The following is a 13603-nucleotide window of genomic DNA, read 5'->3' as shown; positions in this document are numbered from 1 at the left end:
CCCAGGGCACATTAACACTTTCATTACTAGAGTCCACGTTTCATACTCAAACCAGATACTCAGGTGTACCCTGACTTGTCTATCACCTTCTGTTCAGAACAAAAAAATGACAGACTCCATGCTGTGAGAAAATATATGTTTTTATTTGACAATTAACAAAAGAGGGATCCAAATCTCAGTTGTAAACATTGACAGCTCCTTTCTGATCGCAACTAGTGCTTTCCACCGACATCCCTTTGTATAGGCTGATCCGCTCCAACAATGACAAGCCAACTCTGTCAGGGATTTTGCTGCTCTGCTCAGGGTCGCAAATTCAGAGGCCGCTTATTCACCAGGGCATCAGCAGTCACTCTGCAGGACCCGCTCCCAGCATCGAGAAGGCAGCAAACCAACTGAGCAGGTATTTCAGAGCCACTGCCACACTGCGTTCGGGGGAAGGCAGGAGTTTCACTCCTGGTGCCAAGTCTTAAGGGTTGCACGCCAGCAAGTGAGCAGTAGGCAGACATCCTATCTCACTGTCAACAGCTCTAGAGAGAAAGCCAGCTCGGCTCAAACAGAAATCAGCTCTGCAAGAGCTAAGTCCTACTTAAGCAGACAATAGGGACGCATTCTTACATGAGTAACCCTGGTGCCAGCCCAGCAGGAACAATCCCGGACTGTTGTCAGAGGGAAGCTTGGCCCCTGAACTGCAGGAATTTGGAGAAGCAGAGCCAGCAAGTTTGTCCCAAACAGTGACTGGCGTGTTGTCAAGTCCAATTGTTGCAGTGGAACCAGAACTGCCTGTAGCTTAACAAGGGGAAGTGAAACTTCATCTCAGGCTGGAGGGCAGCCAGAGATTTCAGAGGAGCTTGCACCCAGCTACAGGCAGCCAACATTCAGCCATCCTATGGCAATCTGGCCTGAACATCAAACGATCTGGAAGATTAGTCCTTTTAGGGCTTCTCACCCTCCCCTTCCAAGAAGGACCACTTTGCAAGTGGGCCAGCTACACAAAACAAGCAAGTCTGAGTTACTCAAGCCTTTCTGCTGTTCACAGCCACCAGCACAAGTGGATACAGCTGTGGAGAGCTGGTAGCAGCAGTGAGAGGCTCCCAGTACAGTCCCTAGCAGAAGGGGACCTTGGACAACCATCAACTGAGCAGGCAGCACAGCACGACTCCCTCCCCCACCAGCAACTTGACAAGCCACTAGGAAAAGGGAACATGCCCAACACTGAAGAACAGCGTTATAAATAGAAGCCTCTCTCAGCCCGAGGAGTAACCTGCCAACAGCTACGCACTGCGAGGCTCTACAGCTGCCTCAGTTTTAGGGACTAAGCAGCCTGAAGTACAAGTAGTGTTTGGACAGATCACGAACCAGGAGCCCAGCAAGCCTGTGCAGAGAAGCCCGTTCTTCTTTCAAGGCAACCAGTGGGTTCAGAGCCTGGTTTTTCCTGGGAGTAGGGGCAGAAATTTTGACACCACACTACCCTGATGGACAAGTAAATAAAAATCAAACAAATTTGAATACACTGTATTTATTGTTTGTAACAGATTCTAAAGAATCTAGTGAGTCTATGTCAAGCCCATTGCATGACAAGTGATACAGGTGTAGGAAAAAACATTTAAAACAAAATCAAGTGCCATTCAAGCCACTGGAATCTTCCAATTTCCCCCTCACAGGAGGCAGCACAGTATCACTGCGAGCTCTAGAAAATTCAGATTCAACCCATTCACAAGAGTCCCACCACACACACTCCATAAATCAAAAGTGCAATCTCAACTTAAATTGCCCTATCGAGCTGTCAGCTGCAGGGAATCTTTACATCTTCGACAGGAGGGAGGGAATCTCGGCTTAGTGCATCTATGTGTTTGTGGGTACAGAGTAAGAAGCCTGTAAAAAAGCATGCTACATGTCATCTATGCAGGTCTGAAGTTTAAAACGCAAGAAAAATATCTTCCCTTGAAGCCGTGAAGGTGGCATACTTAGGATCTCAAAAGCAGCCCTTAAACAGTTTACCTTGCACTGAAAAGTCTCAAACTCCCATCATGGGGATCAGGCTCTGGGCACCAAGGAGTTACTGGACTGCCGCGGAGTCTACATGCAAGCCTGGTCTGTGAAGGCAAAGCCGTTCTACAGGAAGTCACTGTTAAACCTGGAATAACTACAGCATTAGCGATGCTTCCTCTTCAGCTCTTACTGCATTGGAAGCTAAGCCGGACCAAATTAAGATTAGTTTACCTTATGTGCAAAAGCCCCCAGATCCTTCCCCCCCACCCCACATCACCCCTACCCCAAAAAAGGTAGCATGCTGACTATACACATTCCAAGTAGCTAGTCTTTATTAGAGTGTTCAGTCTGCCCAGCTATTACAGTTTTGTCACAAAAACAAAAACAAGTTAGTAAAGATACTCAAGTATGTTAGCCTTGGAGGAAGCACCATGAAGTCATAGTGTTCCCAGAGCAGCATATCTAGGAAGCGCCTGTTTGCTTTCCCACCTCTCCAACCATGCATAGTTAAATCTGAGATGATGTTCCATGAGAATGGGCTTTGCAGACCAGGCATCTCAACGAAGGACTGTTTGTGCTCTAGACACCCAACAACTTCAAAGTCATGTTTGACTAAGATAACCAAACCCTCAACACACACGAGGGTTTGTTTGGAGAAGACGTACTTTTTCCTAAGGCCAACTGACTTTTGCACAAACCCCCACAGGTTCCTTTTCTAACTAGAGAATGAATTTAAAATGCTATCTGTTGGGCACATGTGGAATCACATAGCTGGAAATAGGCTGCTTTTGAAGACAGGACCTGCCCAAGGGCAGAGGGAAGATTTCAGGCCACAGGAGGCTGGAAAAAAAGCCTGCCGCTCTCCCTTCGAAGAATACAGGCTCCAGCCCCCATCACAGCAACTGCTGGAGATAGTTGACTAGTTAACTAGTTGGTTTGTGCTTCAAGGGCAAGCCTCATCTTCCCACACAACCCAGCTGGCCTCTGGCTTTGTGCATTAAAACCACACTGCATACCAAAAAAGCAGCATTTCAAATTCCCCTAGAAAATATACAGTTCTGTACAGTAGCCTAGGGCAGGCTCCTGGACAGATCTTCTGCCTTATTGTTTATGTACATCATAACATTTTGGCACTGCAGACTCAGGAGCTTTAGTAAATTCATGTGTTAGGTCCCTGCTGCCTTTTCTCCATAAAGCTCTGCACAGCATTCTCCACCATGCACTTCCCCCCCACTCAGTGTCCCCAGTTTCAGGCATTTACACATAGTCATTCAAAGCCCACCCCTGTTTACGCAACTCAGCTTTGAGAGCTATTTGCTACAGCTGGTCCTTCATAGGCAGCAAGCCATGCCAAAAACCTCAGCAACACGTAACCTGCAGTCCCATTCCTGCTCCAGCGAGGTTACTAGAAATGATCTTCTGACCCTCCCCCCACCCAACAGAAATATTTTCCTCTTGAGACATCCCCACTCGAGCTCTTGGGATGTCAACCCCTGCAAAAGAAAAGTCAGGTTTACAGTACAGTTGAGTTTATATTGTTACAGGCACTTAAACAGGATTCTTTGGTCCTTCAAAGGAATTAGCCACTCTGGCTTCTATCTTCAGAAACCACAAGTCTGCACACACATAACACCTCCTGCACTAAAAAGTCAGATCCGCTTCAGGGCAGTGCAGCTCTACCTTACTGTAATTCTACAATCTCCCCTCACACACACCCACCCTCCCCCATTGCCTACAGAATTCAATAAGCGATCAAGTCTTCCTGTAAACGTCCAAGTAATCTAGTTTCCATAACACTGCACATCCAATCACAGTGTACAGCAGACAGGCCTCGTTCCAAAAATCCCAGGAACAAGACACTGGAGCACGAGTCCAGGAAGTTTCCTTTTGTTGCAGTTCTGGGAAAGTTCCCTCCCCCCGACTCCCCAAGGCAAGAAAATACCTTGGAGTTCAGACCCTGAAGTCTGTCCTGGCTCAGTTACAGGGAAGCCACGTTGGGTAGGACTGATTGCAAGGCAGGAAGGGCTGCACGTGGGTGACATAGTAGTTGAAGTTTATTTCACTGACATAGGGAGCTGGCTGATAAAAGCAGGTAACGTTTGTGACCGTGGGGATGATGTTCTGCTCAGCCAGGACTCTCACAGCCAGCATGGCAATGAGGTTCAGGGTCTGCCTCCTCTCGTGTCCCATTAGGCAGACTGTACTCTCATTGACCACCCTGTGAAGGGTCATCAGATAGTCATATCTTTTGCTCTCCATCCCAACAAAGTGGCTCTGAAGGTAGCACTCTAGCTTCCTCTGCTGCTCACCGATGTCAGAGAAGTCTATGAAAAACCTGGAGCACATGTATCTCTGTAGTGCCTTCATATCCACTTCCGATTTGGGCTTAAACCCCCTCACCAAGAGATTGCAATATTTCAGAAGCCCCCCACCTCTGATCTCCTCAGGGTTCCTCGTGGCGATAACTCGGTTCCGGAGATGGTCCATTGCCTCCTCAAAGTCCCCATACATGCTCTCCCCAGTGACCGTGGGGTGGAAGCTCTCCGCCATGGGGTTCTCTGAACACTCCCCAAACAGCAAGAGCGAATCCAGGATGATCTGGAAGGAATCCACACTGAACTCAAACTGCCGTCTGAGAGAGTCCACGAATTTGAGCTCCACGTTCTTCCCGCTGTTGTTGGATAGCGATATAAGGCTCCAGCGGTCGGTTTCGTTGCACACCTTCACCAGCTTCTGCACATAGGCCTCTTTCAGAGTCATAGGGGTGATCTTGTCTTTGTTGACACCTTCTGGGAGGAAGTCAAGAAGGCAATCCATGACCACATCTTTAACGAGCTGAAAGACATCTTCGGTCTTCAGATCCACACCAAAGATGAGATCTAGGTCTTTGTACCCCAAGCCACTGTCTTGATGGAGAACATGGCTAGCTGCTGAGCCGTTCAACCTTACATTATGGACTGCAATTCCTTTCTTCTCCAGACGGCTACGGACAACCTGAGATATGAAGAGAGTCTTAGTGTGAGAAGCAAGAAAGCATTCATGGAACAGACGGGTTACAGCAGCAGGATTTGCTCCTTGTGCTTATATGGGTCACTCCAGTGCAAGACCAGCAAAATAAAAAGCTAATCCATTAGAAATAGCTCACTTTGGAAGGCATCCAGTCTTGCCAGCAGCTGGAGTGGGTCTCATGTACTTACTCCTTTGCATTAGGGGGCTCTTAATGCACACCAGCAGCTGTGTTTCCACTCCCAGTACAGCTGTTTACTCTTCCCCTCACCAAAGCTAAACAGTTATCTGAACTGATTTAGTCCCTGCTGCCTTCACCTCTGCTTCTTGGTTTACTCATGGAAGATTCAGAGAGCACCGTTCTGGTGTATAATCTTAAGACTGGCTGATCCAAAGAGGACTCTAAATACAAGGTGGTAGCAGTCTGCAACAGTCCCTGTTGATTTAACCAGGGTGGCTCACTCATTTTAGTTGTCCCTTTGCCTGTCAAGATTCATTAAAAACAAATCAAGATGCCAGGCCGCTCAAAAGCCCGAGCCAGGCACATACGAGTTCATGTCCTAACTAGTAAGTGTATCCTAACAATTTCCAGTGTGTCAGAGCTTTGTGCTAACTTGGCATATTATCAAGCGTAAGAGGCAGCTTTCATCTTACGGGTGTTACTTCAGCGATTTTAATGCTGCCTGCTCAGTCCTGACACACCCACCACTACCTCCAAAGCTTTGTTCGCTTAGTATGAAGCTGAATCACTTGCCTGATTACTTAACATGCAGGAGGCTAAAATAACCTTAAGACCATAAAATAAACTGATCTGGACATCAGCTTGTAATTTGAGTTTAACTGAGCTCAAAGATCTCAGGAGGATTAAGTTAACATCTTCCACCAGAAGCTCAGCCTCTGCTTCCCTCCTCCTGCTTTAATGTCTCCCCAGCAATTACCCACTCTCATAAAAGGTCCTGTAAATCTTCGCTAGCCAGCCTGTTCATCTGGTGTTGGAAGCAAGGCTGAAAAAGCCAAACCTCGGGGTCCAAATGGAGAAGTTTTATCACTAGAAGAGAGCCTGACTGAGCTACTCAGAGTCCTGCGAGCCTGTCCTAGTTCAGGGGAGGCCCCACAGAAACAGAGAACCTCACCAGAGGGGCTGGAACTGCTGTTCTGTTGACAGGGCCCTGTCCTGAGCAGGCAGCGTGGGGAGCACTGCAGCCTCAGTGAGACTAGGCAGCTGTAAAACTGTCCCCCTCCACGAGTTTTGTTTAGAAGAAACGATATATACAAAGGTGAAGGACTCCAAAATGCAATCCTTTCCATGTTACAAACCACTCAGTGACAAAGCTAAGATAGGCTACATGTCAGCTAGCTTCTGCTGACCCTGAGGTGCCCTTGCAAATAGAAGATATTTTGGTACAACTGTAGGAATGTTTTTAAACTTGTTAAACTGTAAGTTCAGGAGTTTGTTAAATCTCATGATGCAGCTTCTCTGCTGGTGTTTCTCAGCTACTCCCTGACACTAGCAATCGCTGCTCAAGCTAGAAGTGTGCCTGGGCTCTTCGCCAGCCAAATGGCGATAGTCACATGTGAGGCAACAGTTAACCAGTGAGCTATTCACCATCGGAAGTCCCAAGTCCCCACCAGCACATCCAGTCCCGTCATGGACATATCTGTTTTCAAGCGCACATAGGTAGCTTAGCAGTAAATTTGGTTTTCAGAACAAGACACTGGCTTATTCCCACATACAGAACAAGAATATGGGACAGACAGTCCAAAGGAGCGCCAAGTGTGCAGAGTTGCTGCCAACTGATCAGTTAGTACAGCCTATTAGGCTGAAGTTACTCACACGAGATAAAGCTCTGCACAGTGTTGCTTGTGGAACTAAGAGTTTTATGCTACCAGGCTTAGTGTGAAACAGGATATAGGTCATACATGCGTTAGATGCAGAGTTAGAACTACTGTTCGGACAAGATCCCATTCCAGATTAGTTTCATAGCCATGTCCAAGGTATGTCTACTTAATCCCATCTCGGGCTTAGCTCAGGAACTACAGCATTTTAGCCCATAAGCTTCAGGCTCATAAGCCCACACTAAAGCTCTCCGAGTTTGGGCTGACAGGTCCAGCCCAGGTGAGCAGCGAGCATTCAGAAGAGGTCACAGCACAACTCCTCAAGTCAGCCTTGTCCCAACCCAAGTCAGTCAAGAAGCTCCAGTCTAGAGGGCAATAGGGAGCAGAGCGCCTTGCTTCTCAGCGAGGGTGTCCTCTCTGCAGATCTACAAGGCCCATGAGCACACAGCAGGCTTCAGCCTGCTAGTCTCAACCTGAAACACACCTGAAGTCTACTCCCTCACCACAGCGAGTGGTTTCAGGAATGCATTTTCCCCAGAGGGTTAGATATTTAGAGGGTTAGACAGCTACTGACCTGCTTCCCCAAACAGCACCTCATGCTAAGTGTGGTTCGGATAATTGATTCTGACAGCCAGGAACCAACAAAACCTACCTGTGCTCTGACCTGCCGCTTCCCACCTCCTACAACAGGAACATTGCGTGTCTAATGAACAAAGTCACTGCCTTTTGGGTTACTTGTTTCAGATTAGTCAGACCTAAACACAGGGTCTGCCAGTGCGGCTGGTCAGAATTACAGCCCTTAGTATTTAGTGTTTGAAGTTGCTAGTGGCAACATCCTTTTCTGCAGCTTCGACACCAAGTCTCTTCAGCCTCATGGAAGCAACCAGTAATAAACGATGGAACATCTGATGCTGCACCACGCCTGGCTTTTCACAATGCCGTGTTTCGCTAGCCTATTAAAACCCCAGTGCAGCAGTCTAACAGTGGCACTCATCTTTTGTTCAGTGTTTCATTAAGGCTTCACAGAAGCACAAGCAGCTGATATTTAGCACTTTGGCAACCAACAGATGCAGCAGGAACTCTAGGAATTTGAAATCGGCTGAAGCTCTAATACAAAGGAGAGTCTTTCAAATGTCATTCGATTATTTCTCCAAACCCAAGCCGAAATATTTCTCAAGCAGCTAAGGCTTCCAAAAATCCTGGTGATTAGTTCGTTGTGAAAGCCAGTCTGCTCTTTGGCTAGTGAAGAGGCTTTTTAACTAGAAGCTAACATGCCTGATTTTACATTTGATGAGTCACGACTGAGGAATGAAGTTGCCTCCCAAACATGAATATGCATCGGCTTATTTGAGCTGCATTGTCAGTTGAATATTAAACATAGTTATGACTTTATGGTTAAGCTAACAGGAACACTTTGGCAAGGCGAAGCCTGGCGTAGGGCACAGCTTGACAAGAAGCAGGGGACGCTGCCATGTGAGCTGGCGCTCAGGCTGCAGAGCGGCTCCTGCAACGTGCCAGGGCAGCGTTTCCACCAGCATCGAGGCGTTTCGTGGAAACGCTCCTAAAAAGCCGACTCCGGCGCCGGTCACTCAGACTGTGCCGCCCCGCCGGGCAGGGGGGACACGGCGCCGTGGGGCACCGACTGCTCCGCCGCTTCCCAGGCTGCCCCCGGGGCCGCCCCCGCTGGCGGGGGGCCAGGCGGGCCGGATATCACCGCCTCAGCGGTTTTATTTTCTGCCCGCGGATCCCCGGCCCCCGCGGGAGCGGGGCAGAGTCCAACCCCCCCCCCCCCGCCGCCGCGGCCTACCGGGCCTCACCTGCACGATCCTGCGCGGCCGCACCGAGAGCGTGGGGAAGTTGCCGCGGCCGTGGATGGGCACCGCCTCGCCCAGGATCTGGTCCAGCCGCTGCACCTGCTCCCACGTGAGGACGCTGAAGCGGCCGCCGCCGCGCTGCTCCGAGCCGCCGGCCCCGGGCGCCGCCGCCGCCAGCATCGCCCCCCCCGCCGCTGCCTGGAGACGCGACCGGAAGAGGAGCCCGAGTCACCTGGAGACTGACCGGAAGCGGCGGGATTTGGGCAGAGGGGGAAGAAAAAAATAAAAAGGAGGGGAAAAACCTTGTTTCTGAGGGGAAGGTTCGCGCGGGGGGGTGGGGAAGGGGAGGCCCCACGGCTGGCGCGGCCGGTGCCCGCAGGGGACGCTGCAGCGAGCCGGCTCGCCCCGCCCGCCACCGGCTACGCTGAGCAGTGCGCTCGCCCGCGCCCTGGCGCCGCTTTATATAGCCACCCGGCCGCGCCCCCATTGGCCCGGCCCCGCCGCCAATCCCCGCCGAGCCCAGCCAACTCCCCGCAGCTCTCATTGGCCGGAGGCGAAGGCTCGGGCTCGCTCGGCTTCCAATCGGAGGGGAGGACAGGGAAGGAGGCGGGGTGAGGGGCGGAGTGGGCGGGGTAGGGCCGCGCGGCCCCGCCCCCAGCCGCTCGGCGGCGTGCGGGAATCCCTGCTGTGATTGGTCAGGAGCGGGACGGAGATTTAAAGGGACAGGCGGCCGCGGGGGGCGGGGCGGCGAGGTGCGCTGTGGGGCGGCGGGGCCGTGTGGGGCGGGCGGCGAGCAGCGCCGCGGCCTCACCTCTCCCCACCCCACACCGGCCGGCCTTCGCGGGGTCACCCACGGCCCGGCACCCCACAGCCCAGCACCCCACGGGCCTGATGCCCCACGGCCTGGTGCCCCACGGCTTTGTGCCCCACAGCCTGGTCCCTCGCAGCCCCGCACCCCACGGCCTGGTGTCCCCCAGCCCAGTGCCCCACAGCCTGGCACCCCATGGTCCAGCGCCCCATGCCTTGATGCCCCACGGCCTGGTGCTACACAGCCTGATGCCCACCAGGCTGGTGCCCCCCAGCACAGCACCTGATGGCCTGGTGCCCCACAGCCTGGCACCCCGCGTCCCAGCACCCCTTACCTTGATGCCCCAGGCCTGGTGCCCCACAGGCCAGCACCCCACAGCCTGGCGCACCCCACAGCCTGGCGCTCCATGGCCTGGCGTCCCACAGCCTGGTGCCCCACAGCCTGGTGCCCCACGACCTGGCACCCCATGGCCTGGCACCCCATGGCCTAGCACCCCACAGCCCAGCGCCCCACGGCTTGACGCCCCACAGCCCAGCACCCCGCTGCCCAGGCAGGAGCGATTGGGCCGCCGGCCCCGCGGGGGGCAGCCGGGGGTCCCGGCTCCACCGAGCCGAAGCACCAGGGCCGAACCCCGCCATCCTGTCCCCGTCCCCGTCCCCTCAGGCCCGTGCGCAGTGCTGGGGTCTTCCGCGGGGACCTGCAGCTTGCTGGGAGGGGCGGAGGCTGCGGTGGAAAGGGCCGTGTCGCTGGTGCAGGAGAAGGGCAGCTCCGAGCGAAAGCGCTTTTCCGAGGAACTCGGACGCGAAAGAAAAAAACCAAACCCGGCAGCCGCCTCGCGTTGCAAAACCCTTTGATCGTCTCCGCAGAGCAGCGTTATCAGGAAGAGTTTCCCAAGAGATGGGAACGTGCCAAGCTGGTTGGGAACGCAGGAGCGCTCGCCCTGCGCCGTGCCCCGGCTCGCTCGCCCGCTCCCTGGCCGGGGACGGGAGGAAGACTCCGGCGCGGCGAGGAAGGCTCCCCGGGCACCGTCGGCGACGGCGGGAGGCAGAGGCGGCGCGGTAGGAGGGAGCCCGCCGGGGGGGTTTTAACGGGGCGCTGGGTTTTGGGAGAGAAGCCGACGTGCCGACGACGAGCCGGAGCCAGGCGCCGACGCTGGCCGGGCCGCGAGGGGCAGGAACGCTGCCGGCTCCGGAGACGACATCGGCCTTATTAAAAGGAGCTGACGCGCTCCAGCCGGACTGGCTGGGCGGCTCGTTAACATCCATCACCGAGCGATTACCCCGGCGGGCTGCCGGGAACAGGGACCAGCACCGCAGCCATTTCCTCCCAGCTCAGAGCCGGCCGCGCTTTATGTGTTTGTTTTGCCGGCAATTAAGCAATAATCATCGTCTCGGGGGTGAAACGCGGCAGATGTGGGATTTGGGCTGCGAGAGCGGGTGCGGGGCTGGCGCAGCAGGGACCGCGGCGGGAGGGTGAAGCCTGGAGGGGAAAAGGGGGCTCAGGGACGTGCTGGCCCACCTGGGACTGGCTCCTTCCCACCCACCATTAAAAGGGTGTGTGAACTCCCCGAACAATCACAAGGGACAAGGCGTCCTCCCAGGGCCACCAACATCACCACGCTCCCGTTCGGAGTGGGGGAATTCCTCCTGCCATGCTGCGGGACCAGCCGCCACGGGGCCTGGCGGCAGCCGGCCTCCCCCAGCATCACCCCCGTGCAGATGCCACTTGCCCCTGTGCATGCACTGGCCACCCCACGCAGATGCCACTTGCCCCCGTGCATGCACTGGCCACCCCAGGCACATGCCACTTGCCCCCGTGCATGCACTGGCCACCCCAGGCACATGCCACTTGCCCCGTGCAGATGCCACTTGCCCCCGTGCATGCACTGGCCGCCCCGTGCATAAGCCAACCACCCCCATGCACACGCCAGCCATCCCTGTGCACGTGTGCCACCGTCCCCGTGCACGCGTGCCGCCGTCCCCGTGCCAGGCCGGCCATCCAGCGCTGCTGTGGACTTTGGAGGTGGAGCCTGGCTGTGTGCAAAACCTCCCTTAGCAAATGCAGCTCCCAGACACCTCCCGCTCGTCCACCGTCCTGCCCCGACCCCTCCCCGCGTGGCCCCGGCCTGGAGGGGACCTTCCCGGCGGTGCCACCAGGGCGAGTGTGCGGCCACCGACGCAGGGTGAAGGAGCACGCCGGCACCTCGCACCCGCTGCAGCCTGGGCTCCCCGGCAGCTGCTCCGGCAGCTCCACGGTGCAAAGCCTGCGGTGCTGAGGAAGAGGAGGATTTTATCCGACCTGCGAAGGGTTGCGGTACCCGAGCGTGGAGCGGGTCCCCGCGGCACTCGGGGCTGCACAAACCCCACGGGGGTGCAGGAGGGGTGTGCTGCGTCCGGCCCCATCCCGCATCCCCGGGCGCGCTGGGCTGCTCCGGCCGGGACCTGCTGCAATATTCGAGCCCTTCCCTGCCGGCTGGCTTCCTTTTCCTGAACTGCAGCAATAACTGGGATCAGCCAGGAATTTTCTTGTGAAACCCGGTTCAGCTGGAAGGTGCTTCTGCAAGACAGACTGAGACATACCGAAGGTACCGCGGGCCGGGCAAGCAGGGCCGTGGCGGAGCGTGGCGAAACCTAGAAATCTGGCAGAGCAAATCTGTAACCGCAAGAGCACCTGGCTGGGCCGGGGGGGGCCGTCTGCCCCCACTGCTTGGGCTGCATTTTGCAGAAGCGAGGAAGCAGGCGAGAGCTTAGCTCATTTCTGGCTAATTCAGCCTAAAAGCCAGAAGCTTCCTGCAGCTGGCAGCTGGCTGCCAAGGGGCTGCGGTTCCCCCATGCGCTCCCCGAAAGAGGAAGCTGGGGCAGAGGCTTTCGCCCCCCGGGAGCTGCTTCGCTGCTGCGAGCCGGCCAGATTTGCTGCAGCCCCGGTGCAAGCCGGTGGCGGTCGTGCCCCCGTCCTCCCCGGCTGCACCGCAAATTCCCCCCGTTTCTCACCAGCTCCCCGTGTTTCTCCCTCTGTGCAAAGGCCGGCTCCAAACTGGCCTCCGGGCTCCGATTTTGGACCTTCGGATGGGGCTTTCTGCAAATGCAGGCGGGAACGGCAGCGGTCCTGCTCTGTTTGCAAAGGCACACGTGTTTGTGGGCACGGGGTCCCGCTGCAGCCGCCCTTCGGGAGGGTGCGTGTGCGGGTGCGTGCCAGGGAGGCACAAGCCTCGAGCGGGGGCTGCGGGGGCCGGAGCGGTGGCCAGCAGGGCGGCTCCGGGGGCTCTCGCTGGGGCCCATCCGCCCCTGCCGCGGCCCCGGCGCAGCGGGTGCCGCGTACGCTTTGGCGGTTGCTCAGCGGTGACGGCCCATCCCCGCAGGGACTATGAGTCCGTCATCATTAAAAAAAGTTACTCACGTCTTCAGACAGAAACGAGAATATCCTGGAAATGCCTTTGTTTGGCGAGTTCTCACATTAAAGGCACGGCCAAAACCAAGAGGGCGGCCGCACGTGCCGGGGAGAGGCACGTGTGAGGGGCGCGATGCTCGGGCAGCACCGAGCCCTGCATCCCGCATCCCGCATCCCGCATCCCACAGCCTGTATGCCCGGGGTTGACCTGCTGGCCGAGATGGCCCACACCCCACATGGGGGGCCACGCTGGCACCCACCAACCCGGCAGCACCACGAGTGCAGACCCACCACCACCATTCACCCTCCGGAGCCTCCTCGGGCCGGCTGGCAGGGGGCTGCCCCATGGCATCGCCCCCCCGGCGCGGCCCCATCCGCCTCGGAGGGACCCCGGCCGCGGGAACCCCAGCGGGCGAGCGGTGGCTGCCAGCCTGGTCCGGCGCGGGGGGGCAAATCCTGGCCCACGGGCACCGGCGACCCCGGGCCGCAGGTATTTTAAGCGCATGAGCAACGCCAGCCATGACGCGCTCGCTGGATTTTCGGCGCGTGAGTCACTGCCTGCTTGGAGCAGGGCTGTAATTTGCAGCGACGAAATGCGTTCGAGTTGCCATCGGCCAAAACCAGGGAGCCCCGGCAGCCCTGGGGCACCCGGGTCCCCGGGGGGTTTGGTGGGGGGATGAGAAGGAGAAAAGGCTTCTCCGCTTGCAGGGTTTCCCGGGGGGCCGGAGCCGGGGCCGCGGTGCAGGTCGCTGCCCTCTTCCCT

At 56.1% G+C, this 13603-nt stretch overlaps 1 protein-coding gene across 1 annotated transcript; it reads right to left on the bottom strand.

Annotated features, from left to right (window-relative positions):
- Positions 1-1500: 1500 nt before the first annotated feature.
- TENT5B (terminal nucleotidyltransferase 5B) lies at positions 1501-9076 on the bottom strand. Its single transcript, XM_026098226.2, has 2 exons — positions 8649-9076; positions 1501-4983 (listed from the first exon to the last, which is right to left on the bottom strand). Exons 1-2 carry the CDS (start codon positions 8823-8825, stop codon positions 3964-3966), a joined length of 1197 nt encoding a protein of 398 aa, XP_025954011.1. The 5' UTR covers positions 8826-9076; the 3' UTR covers positions 1501-3963.
- Positions 9077-13603: the final 4527 nt, after the last annotated feature.

This window comes from Dromaius novaehollandiae, chromosome 23 (genome assembly GCF_036370855.1).
Source record: "Dromaius novaehollandiae isolate bDroNov1 chromosome 23, bDroNov1.hap1, whole genome shotgun sequence".
Classification (NCBI taxonomy): domain Eukaryota; kingdom Metazoa; phylum Chordata; class Aves; order Casuariiformes; family Dromaiidae; genus Dromaius; species Dromaius novaehollandiae.
The sequence above is the reverse complement of the archived record's forward strand: the minus strand, read 5'-3'. Positions and strand labels throughout refer to the sequence as shown.

What these genes read in the sequence shown, in the direction of transcription:
- TENT5B (XM_026098226.2), bottom strand. Translation starts at nt 8,825, where the DNA reads ATGCTGGCGGCGGCGGCGCCCGGGGCCGGCGGCTCGGAGCAGCGCGGC. An exon ending in GGCCGCGCAGGATCGTGCAG is followed by an intron (nt 4,984 to 8,648) that starts GTGAGGCCCGGT and finishes TTCATATCTCAG; the next exon opens with GTTGTCCGTAGCCGTCTGGA.